Source organism: Pollicipes pollicipes, unplaced genomic scaffold (genome assembly GCF_011947565.3).
Source record: "Pollicipes pollicipes isolate AB1234 unplaced genomic scaffold, Ppol_2.1 Scaffold_6138;HRSCAF=7277_pilon_pilon_pilon, whole genome shotgun sequence".
In the NCBI taxonomy this organism is placed as follows: domain Eukaryota; kingdom Metazoa; phylum Arthropoda; class Thecostraca; order Pollicipedomorpha; family Pollicipedidae; genus Pollicipes; species Pollicipes pollicipes.
In genome coordinates, this window is record NW_023596818.1 from 19,738,961 (window position 1) to 19,758,217 (window position 19,257).

The following is a 19,257-nucleotide window of genomic DNA, read 5'->3' on the forward strand; positions in this document are numbered from 1 at the left end:
ATCGCCTGCTCCTCCCCGTCGCCCGACAAGGGTGTCCCCTTCGCCGTCGGTGCGTGCGGGACCCGGGTCGGCGGGGTGTGGGGGTCGCCGAGACCGTCTGAACGCGTCCCGCTGGCTGGGCGCGGACGGAGCTGCAGCGCCCCTGGGTCTCGCTTAATGCTGAACATTGCTCAGTGCTGTCGCGCTTGCCATCGCCCTCCAGACCTCTCAAGTGTGTCCCCGTTTCAAACCTTCCCCAGACTGTTCCCACTTTCGCAATGACTTTCTTCGGACGTGCGCCGCGCTTCACCTCGCCGCCTGCCCCACCTTATGGTCGGCTCCCCTGGTGAGCCCTGTCTCCGGCCGTCAGGCGTCGAGTGGCTGGCGGTGCCGCGCCACCTTCCGGCCGTGCTGGCGCGCCACTGCGCGCTCGTGTTCACGGGCCGCGTGCGACTGGCGCGTAACCTGCTGCAGACGGTGGTGCGCAACTGGTACGCGCGCGAGCCGCGCCTGGTCGCCACCTTCCGCCGGCTGGTGGAGAACGCGCGCGCCATGCGCGCCGCCCTCACCGAGGGTAGGTGTCCCCGCCGCCGGGACGCTGGGGCGCTGGGGCGACGGGCGGGGAAGAGGTGCCGATGGAGCGACGGGGTGGACGCGGAGGCGGAGAGCTTCCTCAGGGGTGGCGATGAGCCTTGCAGCAGTCGTGGCGGGGCGCCACGGGTTGGGTTGTGTGCGGCGATCATGTTCGAAGGAAAAGTTTCGCCTTCGGAGGCTGTCACACGAACGTTGCATTGCGTAGGCTGGTATGGTGGTCACCGTAATGATGGAAAGCGGACTTGCATCACCAGGGTAAGCCAAATCGTGTTTCTAGTGAGCAAATCTGAACTTCTAATGAATACTTTTAGGTAGCTGGCTCAGTACCTCGGATCGGGCATGTCTGATTGGAATGCGTCGGTGTAGCCAAATTTTGCCCGAAAATTACCCTCTCTTTAAACTGTTGGCGAAGTTTATCGTGGTGCATTACCGCGCTTACTCCAGCCTTTCGAGTAGTCCCCACCTTCGAGTCTATCCCAATGGCCTGTGACGTCATTCGACGCGGATGCGCAGGTGACCTGCAGGCGGTCGGGGACCGCATGAACGTCTACAACAGCCAGAAAAACGAGCTGACGCCGTCGGCGCTGCCGGAGGTGGTGCAGAAGATCCTGGTCACGCTGCGGCCGCTGCTACTCGGCGCCGTGAGTCGAATGACGAACCAAACCGAGTAGGCGTGCGCCAGATCTTGCCGACCCTGGCGTCAGGGTTGGGAGTGTGGGTGCGCGAGTGCGGCTGTGGGTGCGAGGGTGTGGCGAGGGTGAGCGGGTGTGGAGCGGGTGCGAGGGTGTGGATGCGGGTGAGGGGTGTGATGCGGGTGAGGGTGGCTGCGGGTGAGAGGGGTGTGGCTGTGGGTGCGAGGGTGTGATGGGGTGCGAGGGGGTGTGATGCGGGTGCGGGGGTGGGTGGGTGCGAGGGTGTGGCCGAGGTGCGGTGCGCGGGTGTGGCTGCGGGTGCGCGGGTGTGGCTGCGGGTGCGCTTCCTGGTCCCGAACCATTGGCCCGGGCACATGATGTACACGGTCACTGCGGCTCGCCCCGGAGCGCATGCGGGACCCGGCCAGTATTGGCCGCCAGCTGCACGGGGCTGGAGAGCCGCACCCGTGCCGTTCAGACACGCCAGGCGAACGTCACGGTTAAAAGCGACAGCGGTGCGAGTCAGCCGCTGTTCTGAATGGTCGCGGTTTTCAATCCAGCAGCCCGTGTGGCTTCGCGCCCACCGAGTCCCTCACACATGTTCAATGCATAGTGTGCCAAGCATCCACCACCCCGCCGCCGGACCCCACGCCGAACACTTCGGGTGCGTGGAAGCGGTCAGGAATCACCGGAGCAGTCTCAGACGTCCCCACCCGACACGGCATCTCGTCCCCCCGACCGCGGCCTCCTCCGGCAGACGAGAATGGGTGCCGGCGGCGGCGGCTTCCTGCTGGTGCTGACCCGGCAGCCGGACCAGACGGACGCCGTGCGGGCGGGCGCTGGAGCGGCTCGGCCCGGCCGAGGAGCGGCTCAGCGTGCACAGCGTCAGCGTCGACCCCGACGGGCTTGAGGTCACCGTCGGCGACGCGCCGCTTGCCGCTCCGCCAGAACTGTGCCAACTACGCCGTCTGAGCTGCCAGCGACGACGTCCCACGCGTGACTGCGAGTGACGTCGCGCGTGTTGGCCAGTGGCGTCACAAGTCTGTGACGGGCGTCGGGGGGCCGGTGCCCGCGTGAGACGCCAACTGGGTTGGAGGATGTGCGGAGGATGGCGGCGCACAGAGGGAGGAGCTGACAGGGCGGCGTCAGTCGCCTGTTCATGGCTCTTGAGAATTTAGCTCCAGTGATTGGTCGCCTGACTAGTGACGTCAGAACGAGGGACGAATCGATGGGCATTTGATGGCGTCGCCACAGCGCGACCGTGGCAAGAGTGGGAGTGTTTTTGATACCGCTTGTTCCGTGTGTGCAGTTACCAAACATCCGCTAACAATTTTGATAACAGTGCGTGGGACGACGGGAAGGACAACTTAAACGGGTTGAAAACTGTATCTCAGATAGGTCATGGCAAAGTTTCTCATTACCCTGGCGGGAAGTGTAATGCGGAGGGTGGGGCGCGTGTCAAGCTCTGCCCGTCTGTTGGGGCTCGCATGTATCCAAGAGCTGGAGCTCAGCTTTGCAGTGATTTTGGCTTGCCAGGCTTCGGGGCAGTCGACGGGGGAGTTCCTACGATGCGACGCTACTCGTCGGCCGCAGTGATGGCGCTACTAATAGCTGCGCAGGATGGCCAACAGATGACCGCGTGGTGATAACGGTGGACTGTGTAATCTTCATCGTGCGTACAAAGATCGATTGTACAAGCACCCCACCAAGACGTGATAAGCGATTCGTGTATGTCTTCCGCCGTGATTGCTTTTTACCAAACCATTCTTTACATATAGATTTCAGCTGAAGTCAGTATGCAGACCCAAGGGCGGAACCGTCAGGTGTGTGGGCAGTGTTCCGCGCCGACCGTGCCTGGTGACCCCCCACCATGGCGGAAGCGCCAATAAAACTCCGTCACACTCGGCGTCCGATGTGCGACTTCAGTTTCTGCATCGGAAGCCAAACACCGATCAGGCCCTTGCGAGTGATGAAACCGATGGCGAGCCTGGCAGGGTTCCGCCTGCTCACAGCTGCTGCAGATCGCCACTCCAGTCGCGCCCCTAAGGCGGAGATGTCGCGATAAGAGCGCCAACTGGCGAGGCACACGCACCCCGTTCTCTCGGGTTTCCCTCCATGTATTCGAACGTGACGCACCCGTCATCAGCGATCCCTGATCTGTCCGCCGGCGAGCCGCGCGCGCATCCTGCCCATCTCTCTAGTTTCCCGCCCACTCCAGGATGCGCGCGGGCCCGTTCCTGGATTTCCGTGGAGGGGACTCACGTTACGGCGCAAGCGGGGAGTACACGGCGCGCGGAACTGGGGCGCCGGTCGCGGAGGCCCGCGCGCTGCAGCCACGGCCGACCGGGCGGGCGATACTGAATGGCGAGGCGACGGTGACGATGATTGGTGGGACGGCGCTGGGGGGCGGGACTAGCGGCGGGCGCGGCCCCCGCCCTCGCGGACCGCCCCGGCCGCCGCGGCCGCGCGGCCCGCCCCGGCCGCGGCCACGGGGTCCGCCTGCCGGCACAGAACGCCACGTCAGAACGGCACCGGTCACGGAGCGCTGGCGAAAGTAGTCACGGGAGTGGCCAGCACACGCTACGGGGGTGCCGGGCTGGAGCACCGACGGGGCCAGTGTGGGCAAAGGACACCACGCCAGTAACGGGAAAGGGGGGGGGGGGGGGAGTGCCGGGAGAACACTCACAATCGCGAAGTGGAGGGCGAACGTCAGAGCATAGCCGGGGCAACGGCGTTACGAAGGAATCCGATGTTTTAGCTGGCTGGTAATGGGTCACTTAATATACCATGCTCGTTCAAACGTCAGCCACCAATCGAGTTCCCGTGTTCTAGGAGCAAATCAACGCAAAGCCGGTTTGTGAGCAGACGATGCGTAATGAACGACATCCCAGCCCAAAGAACAAACCAGCCTAGGTTTTCATGGCCACTTTCCCGACCCCCTACAGTCTCATCAACTGCACACAATCCCTCCCAGCTCCGGTGAGACAGGCCGTGCGCGGCAGCGGCGCGAGCGGGGGCGCGGCGAGGCCCGACCGGCCAGCGTACCCCGTCCGCCGCGGTCGGCGCGCCGCGAACGCATCTTGGGCGTGTCGTCGATGAGCAGCGTCTCCAGCGGCAGCGAGTCCGGTAGAATGTAGTAGCGGATTGTTGTTGCCGCGGATGCTGAGAGAGTCAAGCTGAACCGGTTCCCGGTTCTTCAGCGTCATCTTTACCGCCTTCAAGTGCGTGTTCATCGCCACATCCACACCTGGTTGGTCACGAGGAGTGAAACTGAGCTCAGTTGTTGGCTGCATATGTGGGACACATGTTTAAGAAGGCAACATACTGACAAAGAGCATCCAAGCAGCACACACAAATGGATTAACTCAGAGAGGGGAAGTGTTACTGGGGTTCACAAATGACAGAATTAGCAGCAACACTTTTATGCAGGATGTCATGGTTGGATGCCCTGCTCACCTGTAATTGTTCCATGAACCAGAGTTCCATTTTTCAATTCTATGGTGACTGTTTCATGGCTGAGCTTCATCAAAAATCTGAAATAGAAAATGTGCAAAACAATCTCAAATATACCACACAGTATGATGCACATGTTTTTTTTAACAAATAAACCTCTACTGACATGCCCTGATTGCCCCCCAAATACCAGATGCCAGCAACAACCTGCATATGAGCCAAACCAGTACCTTAAGTGAAAAACAAGCAGTGACTGGCATTTGGTACTAAGATAATGTATGCATGCCATGACAGTATCACAAGAAAATCATTTGAATTGATTACAAAATTTTTAACATTACTGAGTGTAGTATTATTGGAGTTGATTGGATTCCAACTTCACTTAACTGCAACTGGTAAGCTGCATCAAACCACATAATATTTGTCTGATCTCACGACATGAATGGTCACACACAGGGATAATGTAAGGGCCAACACACATGGATGAAGCACTGGGACGCAAGAGGAAACTCTGGAACTGCATTGCCATCAAGCACCCATGCCAGGATGGAATACACACAGAATTAAGGGATGCATTAGCAGTTAACCTGGAGATTGTGAGCATGTCCAGACTCTGGAGCCTTCCACAAAGCTGCAAGGGTCAATGAGAACAGTCCTCAGGTTGCTTTCAATAACACACCTTGGGGGGATCAAGAATTGCCAGAACTGCTGGCACAAAGGCAAGATGGGAGAACTGGAGCTCAGAGTTTATGGTGGGAGAGAAGCCTGATGCCTAACAATCCCTACCTCACCCTCCTGTTCCCACTGCTAGACTGGCGGCATCAGAACTGCCACTGTAGGGGACAGGTTGACTCAATTATAGTACTTCAACTTGCAAGAGGTAGCAATGTTTGCTGGAGCATGTTCTCCAAACTCAAATATTGTTATGTGCTCATGTTTTGGCCCTTCCTTGTTCTTGGCGTTGGAAGCGTTCTTGCATATTTGTCCATGATAGTGCATTGTTTACTTAATTTACATGTATGGCTGATGCACCATATTTAATTCATTCAATTTCCAGTCTGATATCCACCATGACTCTGCCATGTCGGCCTATGGCAGAAATGGTGCTGAAATATACCAGACACAAAAGATCTGATGGTCATATCATTTTTTCACCTCCAGGACCATATGACCACTGAGGTGGCACCATTCATGGGACTTTTTAGGGCATCATGCATGTCTGAGTGACCTTGAAAGTTTGCACAAAATACTCATAAGTTTGTGGGTGTCAAGCTCAGAAAGAAAAGGGTTTTAAGGGATGGCCCTGGTTAAAGGGTCTTAGAAGGGTTCTTAAGGATGGCAGGATGAGCAGGGTGCCTATGATGCTTGGCAACTTTGACAAACCTTTTCTGGATGACATGGACACCTCTAGCTAGTCAGTGGCAAAGAAATTGGCATCACTGAAACTAAAAAGCACCTCTAAAAAGATGTACATGATCCTGGAATGTACATAAGATGATATACATCCTATGATACCTCCATCCCTCTTCCCACACACTTGAAAACACTTCCCAGCTACCTCAGTCCCCTTGTCAACACTGGACCCCATTAGACCCTGTGGGGACCTAGTGGACACAGGGCCTGCCATTGACTTGGGGTGCACCAACCAATGTAAATTGTGGGTCACTGCCTTGTCCCCACTTGGGAAACTGGCTCTCAGACTCAGACTGAGACACTGAGCTGACTATTCAGTACTGGAGTGCCTAAGCCTCCCCAGTGCCCCCTAAATGACCTTCAGCATGGCCTACCCATTGACATATCAGATTTAGGGCACTCCCAGTTGATATTTCCTTGTGGTTACCTGAATGGCACTTCAGGCCTAGAATCCATGGGCGTATTTTTGCAAATTGAGTTTAGGAGGAGCAGAAAAGTGTAGAATAACAAAAGTGTCCACCCACACCTACCATAACAAGCAAGCTTCTGCTCAAATTTGGCCAACTGTCCACAACAAGGGGGAAGTTTCCCCCACTGGTATCAAAAGTTACAGCAATTTTCAGTACCAAGGACTTTATTGTTTTTTTCTTTTAAGACAGGTGTGACATTATCATTATTTATGTCACCATCAAATGTAATGAGATAGGAACATCCATCTGTAAAACAGCATATTGGTCATAGCACTGCTGGAGGACTCTACCATCCCTGGGATCAGAGCCCAGGCTCACTGTGAGAGCCAGCTAAATAAACCACCTGGCTAATGTGCCTTCAAATGCAATTGTCTGCAATTCAGATGCATAGAAAATTGGCCTAGAGTAGATGGAGACAACTTGATGACTGTCTCTTATTTATAGCCAACATCACCTGCTCTTCTGACTCACAACTCTGGCTTTTTATCATTGCAATAAGTCAATTGTTCAATCTTAAGATTTCTGGAGAGTGTATCACTGTATAGGCCTCATGCATAGCCTTTCTCCCTTTGGGGGATCCATAAGCCTGATGTGTAACCACCATTCATTTTGGAGGGTGTGTAATCCTGGGTCATAACCAGCCTCCAATTTGGAGGCTGCATATGCACCGCCTTCCTTGAAAAAAAAACTATGAAATGGGGCACACTATGCCCTATACCTTGACATGCAATGCAACCCATTTTTTAGGGTGAATATGCTCAACATCAACCAGTCGTCTAAGAAGCCCCTAAAACCAGTTTATACCGATTCAAAACCCCTTTACTGTCTTTCCACGTTGCATTTTGCGCTGGTAACTTTGAAGGTATCCACGCGCCGGCCCAAAGGACGTTATCGGCGCAGTGCAACGCACATGACTTATCTGAAATTATAGCTGCAAGCAAGTCAGCATCCACACTTAAAAAACAAAAAATTGCAAGGAATTGAAGACAGCAGGTCCTACCTTACAAGCTTCATTCTCGATGACTAATAAACCACACGTTATAATCAAACGTTCACACGCGTTCACGAAATCGCGCCGCCGCCGTCGCCGCCGCTATTTTGTTGGTAGTGATGACACACTCAAAACTCTGCCGAAAACGAGAACTGTATGTTTAAGGCTGCTTGATATGATCATTGCTCACGAACAAATCACATTTTGGTCATACTTATCGGTGATTTTCCCTTGGAAGTCATATAATTTGTGCAAATAAACGTTCTTGGATGAAAGGCTTTTCTATAGCTTTCACCACTATGTTTGTAATACAGACACGAAGGAGCAAATACATTTACAAACATTTTCAGCACTGAGGGGCGACGCATATTTATATTCCACTGTCAACCAATCAAACAACGTAGATAACTGCGAGAGAAGGACGGTGAAGTAGCATTGCACCGAGGCTGATCCGCCTTCGAGAATCGGAGCCCCAGGGTGGGTACTGGAAAAGGGTGATCAGTGTCACCCTATTTGGGAGTGTCATTTGCTAGGGGGCGGGGGTCGCCAGTGTGGGCAACACCTGGTAGGCATTACCCACATGCATTTGCGGGCTGTCAGCAGGATAAGTTATGCTCAAAGGTAACAAACGTTGTGTTTTAGAACAAGCAGAAAACTGTGATCTGAAAAATAATATTTAACCCAGTATCATGAACAATAGATGTTAGCTCTTGCCCCTTAAAACATTTTTGTATTGCTGTAATATATATCCAGCATGTATTGCAGTGTTCAGCCCTCAATGTGAAGCGTATAAGGATGGTGGGTTGAATTTGTTTTTAAAGTTCCTGTGTGGTTTTGTATGTTTGAAATAAGGTTCATTGTCTTCCAACAATCATCTGAAGTTACAATTCTCAGTTGTAATTTGTATTGCTTTTTATGTCAAAATTGTAAATATCATAGTGGCTCATGCAGTGAGAGTCTCAGCTGATATTGACATTAAAGCCTTATGATAGTTCTAAGTTAACAAGCTGCTGCAGTTCATTAGTGAGGAACGTTATTTGCTTAGATGAGATGGAAGTAAAACCCCTATTCCTGCATTGCCCATCTGGGTTTTCTCTAAGGAATAGGCCTATTACTACTGTCTTATCTAGTCTTAACTCCCTGTTGGATAAAATGTCTTTCAGAGCATTTTGTATTCATACTAACATGCTTTTTTCTAACATAATTCCATTTCCAGGTCCACTCATTTGTTTAGCATTTGTGTTTGCTTTATTCAGGCTTTAAAATGCCAAAAGTTGTTTCCCAATCATTGGTTTGCACAGACAGCAAGGATAAGGAAGAGTACAGCAATGACAAGCCTCTCCACACATACTACTGCCTTTGCGGTCAAATGACTGCTGTACTTGGTAAGCTGAGTGTTAGATGATGTCACCCTTGTTGACTTGTTTGTGTTTAAGTTATTTGACTTAACTGTGTCTGGTTTTCAACATATTTAACTTGTTATGTGTGCCTATAAAAATGTAGCAGGGGGGTAGAGGGGGCATTGCCTCCTATGCTGGAGGTAGTGTGTAAGAGTACTCTGCCTCCTCATAAAAAGTGTATTCTCAAAATTTTATGAGCCCCTTTTTGCCATCCCTATGTACTTGTAGCCACCTGTATATTACCAAAATTCATATCAAAGAGGGCCCTATACCTGAGCTAGGTAGAATTAGTCAGGCTGGAATTTATGTTAGTATTGTTATGGTGGTCAAAATTTGCATCATGCTCATGAACAAACCCTAGTGAGATCAGCTTCTAGTTCCTTTTCTATTAAAAACTAGTTGTGTTAACTGATTGCTCAACTGACATTAAGATCAGAGCATATGTTGAGCATAGTTTGCTGCTGTCACAGCTGCACTGACTTTTGATGTAGGTACAGCACAAGACCATACCAGCTTTAATGTAAGAATGGTGGAAGACCATGTCACAGCCTGTGGTAGTAAATACCCCCCTTCTAAGGTAAAATACTTTGTGTGGATATCAAATGGTGGTGGAAACTTGCCTGGAAGCCACTTCATCACACACTGGGCAAAACTGTTGCGCAAGCCACCATGCTGCAGAAAATTGATTTGCCTTTTATATCCTGCCACAGCAACATCATGTACTCTTGAATTGGACTATTTGTTGTAGACTTGATGGTTTCACGGCGGAAGCGTCGACGGACCTGTTTCGCGGCTGAACCAGGACCGTCAGTGTTTCCGCTGATCGTTACACATATTGTCAGATCGCCCCCTGGAGAAACTGCCACTCAGAGCCCGGGATGGTGCGCGTGTCATCGACGGCAGCAAGCACGCGCACAAGCTGACCTGCGTTGACGACGAGGTCGTGCACCTTCGCCGCGAGGGGGGCATCGAGAAACAGCACCGGAAAAAGTGCTCAAAGTGAGCCTATTGATTCGAACTCTTGTATCCATGCTGGGGATATGTCATCCTCGTGGAATGCCTGGCGTTATTCGCGAGAAAGGATTTGGATCGTTGTGATCACCGATATCGAGAGTAATGGATAATATGCTTCAGTGATTCGTAAAAGATACGGGGATAAAGATATGGTGAATGATGCAGACCAGCATCATGTAGGTTTGTGCTGTTTGTACTTGCCAGATTGGGACATAATGTTAAATTTAGCTCCCCTGCTCACCACACTATGCTTGCTAAAATGTTTGTTGGCTATGCCTTTGTATTGCATCTTTATCTGTTTAATGTATCGGCGCAGGTGTGGCCTGTGGCTGTACTACAGACACGGCGCGTCAAGCAATGTCACCTTTATCGTCCAGTCCGCCCTGGTCCAGTCCGTGCAGAACAACATCTACAACCAGGTAACTGGACGGGACGGCCTTCCCCATGCTATGACGTAAGTGGGCACACCGGGCATTTCAGCGTTGCATTTTAGGCAATGCGGGTGGAATGTGACGGACGAGGCTGCTGTAGGAACTCGGTGTGGCGATTTGGAGGCGACGGTACGTCGATGATCAGTTATGGTCACTATGTGCACCTTGATGGAGCTCTGTCGAGTTCCGGACTTTTGTATGTTACGGAACGGGCTGTGACATGGATCACAGCATTACATTGAGAGGCGCGTCGTGCATGTTTGTCATTCTCACTGGCATTTGCAACAGGAGCTCTTGCACAAAAATTTCTCACGCACTGCCCCAGGGCACGGTGCGTGGAATAACAAACCCATGTTTTCAACTGATCCGGTATATTACATGAGAGATTGTATGCTTAGTGTTACTTACACTGCATTCATACCGTAACGACTTTTTTCCACAACATTGCTTGCCGTGTCCCTCAGGTTACCAGTGCAGCAAAGGAGAAGATCATGATCACCAAGCACACTAAAACCATGGGCAAGTTCTCATCCGTCACGGTTTCGACGATGGACGAGGAGGAGGACGAGATCGAGGAGGTAGGCGCGCGGATTCCCCACCACTCACGCGCATGCGGCACCAGGCGCTCGCCAGCGTGTTGTATTCTATGATGGGGCACCCAACCCATTTAGCGACGCCCGCACATATTAAGAATTGCCTCAGGTAAGTCCTTAATTCTATCAGATAATAAGTCAATTCTATCAGGACTGGTGTCCTGGTTCGCTTGTGCGCGTCGAGGCGGTCGGTACCATGTGATCTCGTGTTCTTTTCAGCGCGAGGTGGCCGACTCGTATGCCCAGAACGCGCGGATCATCAAGAAGCAGCTGGTGCGGAAGGGCATGTTGAAGCGGGACTCGGAGCCGGAGCCGGAGGAGGACCCCAAGCGACGGAGAGTCAAGGGCACGCTGTTGAATCAGTGAGGTCGTCCTGGCTGCTGCGCCCGTGCCGTGTCCCCACCCCGTCTAGTGTTCCGTTGTGCCATGTAAGTACATTCACCAGCGAAGTGTCGACCAGTTTTGAACAGACGGCAGCGGTGGCGATCGACACGCCAGGCTGAGATGGACGGCACGCTGGCAGTGCCAGCCGCAGCCCCAGCCGTGCGCGTCAACAAGACGGTCGGGGTTCAGTGGTGATCGCTCCGTTCTGCCGTGCCCGGGGCGAAGTGCCCACTCGGACGACGGCAATGCGGCGCCGCACAGTGATCCTCTGCCACGCGACGGCGCGCCGCCGCGGGTGTGGCTCGGCGGCAACAAGATCCATCTGCACAACCAGCTCCATTTGTATTGGTGCAGTGCTGTACCCTCGACAGTGTCACAGCCGCAATGCTTGAAGGCCCGGGGCGGGAACCGCTCGGCATTCTTCCCTGACGACCGCCCAACATCCTCAAGTTACTGGCGCGCCTACGGTATGCACGATACCAGCCGAAGTCAGTCACGACCAGCATCTCTATACCTGCGTTTCAACACATCATACAGACGGCGCCATTCCATATGAACACATCACATCAATACGTACACTGTCACTTATATGCCATCAGACGGGTATATCTTCAAATCAGTACATCTACGTCACTATGTCCAATCCACCAGGTACGACATTTCGAAGATCTCGGTCGATGCTGTAAATGTCTGACAACCTAGTTAAACACGTCAAATGAGGTAACAAGACGTTAAATTCAGCCATCCGTACATTAAATCCATAAGTTCGGCGGACTGGACTTCTGCGCTATTGTGCCTACATAAAGAGATACAACCGAGCTATGCCAGGCTCCGACGTAGTACCGTACACCTCACCAAGTGATCAGAACTCCCCTAGCTTCGCACTGCAATGTGGCTGATCTGTGCTGTAGTGACCCTTGCCAGCAATACAATATGTCTCTACAATCGCCTCAGAAAGTTGTTGATTGCGCATCATGATCTAATCGATTCAGCGACGCTATACAATACACCACAAACACACTAACGGATGAAGGCACGTTATGTAGCTCTCGCTCACCCCTCCTCACACACCCAACACATATCCTGCAATGTGAGGCACACCCAGACCAAAAGCAACACACCTTTCGCCATGGTCTGAGCAAAGTGACTGGTCCTGGGACCACCCGGATGGCATCTTAGTGAACAGAACAGCCACTCTCAAACGGAGCTGGGCCGGTGCACTCTACCACACGGTATGTGTACTACTCTATGGCCGCCAACGAGAGGGAACCCCACGAACCCGGAGCCCATCAAAAACTGATATGGATAAACGAACCGCTGGTCGCCTGTAAGCGCACCATGTTTAAAGCAGCATTCGCCGCGTCCTTATTCGCCAATCACCGTCGACTGTTGACAGCGTGGGGAAGCGAACCACAACAAAGGCTCCTTGGACACGAACGGTCTCTGATGCATATCTGTTTTAAGGCCGGGTTTTGGTGTCGTACCAGCTCTGCTGCAGCCCCCGAGTGGTGGCGGGTCGAGCTCTCGCTAGCGGCCCCACAGACTAGCGGTCGTCACCAGCGCTGAGGCTCCGGTCACAAGTTCCTGGCGTCGTACATCACGCGCTCTATCGCACCCATCTGCTGCGGCGGCAGGTCGTCGTCGTCGTCGTCATCGTCGTGCACGACGTACGAGGTGTACACGTCGTAGCCGAGTGAGACGGTGTTGTCCCAGAGCACCCGGTACCTGCAACAGGGGGAGGGATGTGGCCTGTCAGATCTCAATGTTGCTTATTGGGTCGCGGCGACACGACGACGGAGCCAATCCAGAGCCGAGACAGCTCTTAGCTGATATTGCCAGTGACTCGAAACAGTGCCGATCGTCCTGAACAGCTGGACTGTCTACTGAATGTATTATTTCATCACTTTGATTTGAATAATTGTCTAATTCACCGGTAACCGCATAAAATATGGTGTATGCCCATCAGTCCGAATATTTGGTTCTGGCGGAACCGGTCACGCCAATGGTGAGGTCTGCCTCAACAAAACCATCTTCATTTGGACTTCTCATCGGCCCAATGCACTCTTCAGCTACGAAGACAGAAGTAGACAAAAAGGCACCACAATAAGTCTAGTCTAGTAGTACCCAGTGACAGCCGGGTTAATACGCGCCTGGGTGAGGGGTAATTTTACCACCGAGGGTTTTTCCAGAATGGTTTCTGGACGGCGCAGCATAGAAACACCAAACTCTGCACAACTGTAGATAACTGAATAGTGGATCCTTTTATGCAAACAATTAGATGTACCTGGTAAGATCGCTGACCTATAGCAGGTCAAAGTCAGACCATGGCTGTCAGCTAAGGGCATTTCTAGGGAATAGTTCAATATGATACAACAACAGAGTGTTAGGCAGAGCTATACATATCTGAGATAGTTTCTTAGACACTCAATCTACCAAATTTAGAATAGCAGCGAATTCCATTGACCTAGGCTTAGGTATCAAGGCCAAATACAGGTCAAAATGAGGCTGCTTCTTAGTTGAGTGCTTGATTTATGAGGCAGTTTCTGGAACGCCTTCTGACTATTAATGACAGGAACCGCAACAGACACGCACTATGGAGCTTTCAAAGGCTGGAATATGCCACTGACCTAAAATGGCTCATTAAACATATTTCCTTTAAACATATACTGTCTTGTGTAATCTCTGACATCTATTTAGATAGCAAGATAGGAGCAATCTTGTGGGTGATTGGCCACTCTGACCTCAGTAATCTTAAACCAAGTCATCGACATTAATTTAACACCAATGACCCTTTGCCTACAACAGGTACCCAGCTCATGTTGGTTGCATGAGGAGGTCTATGGGCACTTCAGACACTTACCTTGAGTTTGAACTTTTCGGCCTTATTTGATCCCAAGGTCATGACCTGGGAACCTCAACATTTGACAAAAGTGAGTTTAAATACAGGCCAATCTACCGTGAATTTGACGTCTCTAGCTGTCTTAGTTTTCGAGATCGCACGAGGTGGGAGTCAAATCGACCTCCCACTGAGCGAGGGGTATTAAACCGGCCTTCCTGGCGCGTGTTTAAGATTCATATGATAAGATCTCTTTCAAAGTTGTGCTGCAAAAATATCGTACGCAGCACTCAAATATCGCTCAGCGAAAGATCATGAGTGAATGTCGCATGCAACAACGGAAACAAATGTGTGCCGGGAAAAGTTGCTATGCGCAAATGCTGCTGCCAAAAAAAACACGCAGCAGTGCTGCCAAATGCACAGTCGCGTTATAAATGCCGGGTGCAAAACAAAAGAGCGGGGGAGGGGGGGAAATAATAGCATTTTCTTCGCGGGCAACTCATCCGCAAATAACCGACACCCGTGATTAGACCGCAACAAACTTTTAACGAACTCGATCTAACGTAACATAATCCTTTTTTACAGTACAACCAAGCTTAACCCAGGAAATGCAGTAACAATAATTTTTATTACGTGCAAACTTAACAAGACCATCTCAATCTTTCCATCATGTTCTTTTCAATACCCCTTTTCTGGCCATTACGAGAGTTCAACGACCTCCATGGTATGTAATAACCTGACGCATGCGGTCACAACGCCTTTAAGCTAAACATCAGTTCATGCACTCTTTTTACTGCGATCTTCCACCCACAGTTTTCTACCCGCATTTGATGAATGCAGGGTTACCAATCTAACCAGCGCGCTCATACCTAGTGGGCAAACAGTAGAAGCTGAATGCCTGCGCAGGGGGCCAGATGGTCCATTCTGCGATGTAGAGCCTGGCGAACTTGGCCTTTAGCGTGGAGGCCATGTCCTGGACGCCGTGGCCACGCAGGACCTCCAGCGAGACGAGGAAGGTCGATATGAGGATCGGCGAGAACACCACCTGGTCCAGCAGCACCTGGTGGACGGGTGCCACGTCAATCGGAGGTCCATGCGGCGCTGGGGTGTGACCAGCTCTTACACATGGGACTGAATATCGACTGAATTTATTTTCAGCACGCAACATGCACTAGGCGCCACACTAGCAGAGCCATCGACTGAGAGGCATGTGCCCCTGACGAAACTGTAGGTGAAAAAACGTCACACCATCTGCAGGGATGACTGGATATGAGCTTTTGATGCTCAGTTAAAGCTGCTTAGACAGGCTGTGGAGTTTGCTGGCTGTTCAATTTGCAAGCAGATACGACGGCACATAGCTTGCAATGGCACACACCTTAAATTTTTGGCCTTTCCCTTCGTCAAATTTTCAGCATACTCGATGGATGCTCCGGTACAAAAGAAAAAACGGCGACCAAACCATCGAAGCAGCCCTGCACCGTAGCCCTAGTGCACTCTGTTACGCTTATCTACTACCTCCCCCAGCGGCAAGGCGCCAGACACTTGCCCACTGCTACCTTTTTGGCCACGACGCCGATGGTGCGTCCGACCCAGAGTCGGTCGAGCGCCAGGTACCAGTAGTGGCAGAGGAAGCCGACGCCCAGGCCGCAGCCGGACATGTAGCCGAGCCGGTGGCGGTCGTAGCTGCGACGCGCGCCCCGCTCTATCTGGTACCTACCCGGCAGGCGGCGCCGCCGGTCAGGGGCGGGGCAGGCGGCGCCCGAGGTGGCGCAGGGGCAGGTCGTCACGGCGGGGTACGCCGGAGTCTTAAGGCGTGCTGTCTGGTGTGATCCTTTGTGTTGTGGTACTGTACATATTATGAACTGAACAGGTTTTGTATAAAATCTTCAAGCAAGGGTTGTTCAGACAGGTTTTCCAATGAAAAACATGATTTCCCACCAGCTATTGCCTCTTTAAATAATGGAGGACACTCGTCATTGAATGCAGTAAGGAACAGGTCTCCTAGAGCGTTCACATAACAAAAAAAGGAGTTGAAAGTAATGTACAAAGCATAATGTGCGAATACACTGATAAACCATAACAGGGAATGCCAAAGCTTACCAATGACAGCTGTTAACACATGTGCGCAATTTGATGTTCAGTGCAGAAGAAAGACACTACAGCATGAAATAATCAGTTACGTTGATGGGTTTATCAACAGTACAATAACCAAACCATGCACTACCACAGCCATAGATATGATGGATAGACATACATCATTGGGTTTCAAGACAGCCTCATATACCTCTGCTGAAGAGAGTCCCCCAGTGCTGACAGCAACACAGATACTGAGACATTGGTGAGGAGCAGATGACGACCAAATGTGGCCTCGCTGAGCCGGGTCAGGGCACGGCGAACGGGCCCCAGGGTGGCGCCAGTCACACACACCAGCTTTCGCATGGCCCTGTACATGCTGACTGGAAGGCTCTTCACACCTGTGCAGAGTACAGTAAATGTAATGGCTTGCTTTAGCAATTGTTTATGCCATCAAACTTACATGTGTGAGAATGATTTACATCAGTGGTCATCTTATCTGCAGCATGATTTATATGAAATGCCTGGCATTACACAAAGCAACTGATCCTAATGAATAGAATAAATCCCACAGTTAGATGACAATGATGATTGGAGTTTTAGGGTGCAGATGTTGGAAGCCACCTTGTATCCAGTCAGACTATGAATCCCCATGGATCACAGGATCAAGCTAGTCTCCAAATGTCCATCCACTGCTCCAGATGTCCACCTGACATCAGCACACTAATCCTTGCAAAAGTGTGTGCTCCACTCATGTCTGACACCATGTCAAATTGTGCATTATTTTCAAAATATTTGTGAAAAATGTTTTGTGAGTGTTTCTGCCTGCAGTATCTTTGCAACATCACAATTTTGTGAAACATAGGCTCTCTGTGCTGAAAATGGTGACAAACATGCACAGAACTCTGAGCACTCAAAGTTACAGAGTGCACACCCTCAGGCTGAACACACTGATATGCCACCCAGCAATGTCCCTAAATATAACATCTATGTTATGAATGCTACCCAAACTATGCACTTATTGCAGTCTGGAGGTCAAGTACAGACAACCTTAAGACATAATGTAAGATAAGCCCAAGGCAGAGGCAGTACATGCAGGAATGGAGGACATGTTAATCCTCTTTTAATGGGAGATCAAAAATTAGCCCCACAGCCATCACCAGGATTTGGAGAATGGTCTGCAAGATGATGATTTTGGCAAGGGCAAACAAAAAGCAGCAAGCAGTCCTGCTCATGTCAGCAAGGCTTTTGATCTGAGAGACTAAGCCATTAGCACCATATAAGATTTTTACTTGCACCAGGGGGTGATACAAAGTTCCACAAGAGTAAAAGTCCCACTGCTGCTCCATTCAGTGGTAAACCCCTGATCAACAACATAGCTCTGCATAGAGACATGAGATCAAAACTGACTTACCTAAACGCGATAAGAAATGATTTTCATTGCATTATTATTGTTACCTCAGCCCGGTACATTTTTTATGGTTCTTGATAAGCCAAAATATTGTAATTATGCAACAACGCAGAAATGGCGCTGGGGAGTCAAGGCGGTGCGGTGTGGTGTGTGCGGCGCTCGGTAGCTCACCCATAGTTATTTAAATTTGAAGGTAGGAGCATGATTCTACCTGTTTTGAGATTACTTATGACATGTCCAGCCTTAAACAGGACAAATTGTGTACAATGATTTTTTCTAGCGTTAGGTAGCAAAGTACACCTACACCGGCAACACCTCTACATGCACTAAGATTGGTGATGACTACACATCAAGCTCTGAGCCCCCAAATTTATTGTGGGCACAAGCTTAAAACATTTTCAAGATGTCACAACACTAGTGGTGGTGTAGGTGTACTTTCCTACCTAACGTTAGAAAAAATCATTGCACACCATTCGTCGTGTTCAAGCGGCACATATCGTAAATATCTCAAAACAGGTAGAATCACGCTCCTACCTTCAAATTTCAATAACTTCGATGGCGGGCCCCCGAGCGCCGCGCGCACCGCACCGCCTGGACTCCCCAGCGCCGTTTCTACGTTGCCGTTGCGTAAATACAATATTTCTGCTTACCAAGAACTCTACAAAATGTACGGGACCAAGGTAAACCATTCGTCGTGCTTAAGGCGGAACATATCGTAAATAATTTCAAAACAGATAGAATCATGCTCCTACCCTCGAATTTTAATCAATACGATAGCGAGCACCCGAGCGCCGCACGCCCCGCACCGCATTGCCTCGACTTCCAAGCGCCGTTTCTACGTTGTTGCGAAAGCACAATATTTCTGCTTATCAAGAACCATAAAACATGTACGGGACCAAGGTAACAATAATAAAACAACCAAAATCGTTTCTTATCGAGTTTAGGTACATTTATGAAACATGCAGGCCAGAATAGTCCAGAACATATCCTAACCTAACCTAACCTAACCTAACCTAACCTAACCTAACCTAACCTAACCTACCTAACCTAACCTAACCTAACCTAACCTAACCTAACCTAACCTAACCTAACCTAACCTAACCTAACCTAACCTAACCTAACCTAACCTAACCTACCTAACCTACCTAACCTAACCTAACCAACCTAACCTAACCTAACCTACTAACCTAACCTAACCTAACCTAACCTAACTCCCCACCCTACATCCCTTCAACCCAGCATCTCATTGGCATCCATGTTCCATGCCACTATAGTGCCATAAAGTGAGCTTTTATTTAGCTGCCATGTTCTCATTTTGCTTTACATTCCCCACCCAATCCCCCTGCAAACCCATGGCGTTGGCGTCGAGAATCAAATTTCATGGATTCTTGCTACCTTGTTCCTGGTACATTTTTATGGTTCGCAGTAAATATGGTTTATAGTTTGTAGTATGGTTTATATAGTACAGTTTATAGTTATAGTTATGGTTTATAGTATGTTCGCAGTTAATATGGTTTATATGGTAAATATGGTTTATGGTAAATATTGTTATGTTTTTAGTAATATTTGTATGGTTCGCAGTA

The 19,257-nt window shown here is 50.5% G+C and overlaps 4 protein-coding genes across 5 annotated transcripts; 2 read left to right on the top strand and 2 right to left on the bottom strand.

The window, feature by feature from the left end:
- The first annotated feature begins 257 nt into the window (after window positions 1–257).
- On the top strand, window positions 258–2,177 carry LOC119105421 (L-fucose kinase-like). Its single transcript, XM_037228886.1, has 4 exons — window positions 258–273; window positions 350–553; window positions 1,087–1,214; window positions 2,154–2,177. The coding sequence occupies exons 1-4, from the start codon at window positions 258–260 to the stop codon at window positions 2,175–2,177; spliced, it is 372 nt and encodes a 123-aa protein (XP_037084781.1).
- Window positions 2,178–3,211: 1,034 nt separating this feature from the next.
- On the bottom strand, window positions 3,212–7,635 carry LOC119105422 (small nuclear ribonucleoprotein Sm D1-like). Its single transcript, XM_037228887.1, is given in 6 exon segments — window positions 3,212–3,247; window positions 3,550–3,704; window positions 4,251–4,350; window positions 4,352–4,452; window positions 4,662–4,738; window positions 7,542–7,635. Coding segments are annotated over 6 exon segments (483 nt in total). The 5' UTR covers window positions 7,556–7,635.
- A 286-nt stretch (window positions 7,636–7,921) lies between these two features.
- LOC119105746 (UPF0428 protein CXorf56 homolog) lies at window positions 7,922–11,419 on the top strand. 2 transcript variants are annotated; one of them, XM_037229235.1, is made up of 6 exons: window positions 7,922–8,009; window positions 8,749–8,917; window positions 9,775–9,931; window positions 10,263–10,365; window positions 10,842–10,955; window positions 11,190–11,419. In XM_037229235.1, the coding sequence occupies exons 2-6, from the start codon at window positions 8,797–8,799 to the stop codon at window positions 11,334–11,336; spliced, it is 642 nt and encodes a 213-aa protein (XP_037085130.1). In that variant the 5' UTR covers window positions 7,922–8,009; window positions 8,749–8,796; the 3' UTR covers window positions 11,337–11,419. The 2 variants fall into 2 exon arrangements, with proteins under 2 accessions (XP_037085130.1, XP_037085129.1); XM_037229234.1 differs by lacking the exon at window positions 7,922–8,009 and adding an exon at window positions 8,122–8,153 and having other exon boundaries at window positions 11,190–11,336.
- Window positions 11,420–11,677: 258 nt separating this feature from the next.
- Window positions 11,678–17,992, bottom strand: LOC119105745 (mpv17-like protein 2). Its single transcript, XM_037229232.1, has 5 exons — window positions 17,678–17,992; window positions 16,475–16,664; window positions 15,747–15,903; window positions 15,060–15,250; window positions 11,678–13,079 (listed from the first exon to the last, which is right to left on the bottom strand). The coding sequence occupies exons 2-5, from the start codon at window positions 16,639–16,641 to the stop codon at window positions 12,929–12,931; spliced, it is 666 nt and encodes a 221-aa protein (XP_037085127.1). The 5' UTR covers window positions 16,642–16,664; window positions 17,678–17,992; the 3' UTR covers window positions 11,678–12,928.
- Window positions 17,993–19,257: the final 1,265 nt, after the last annotated feature.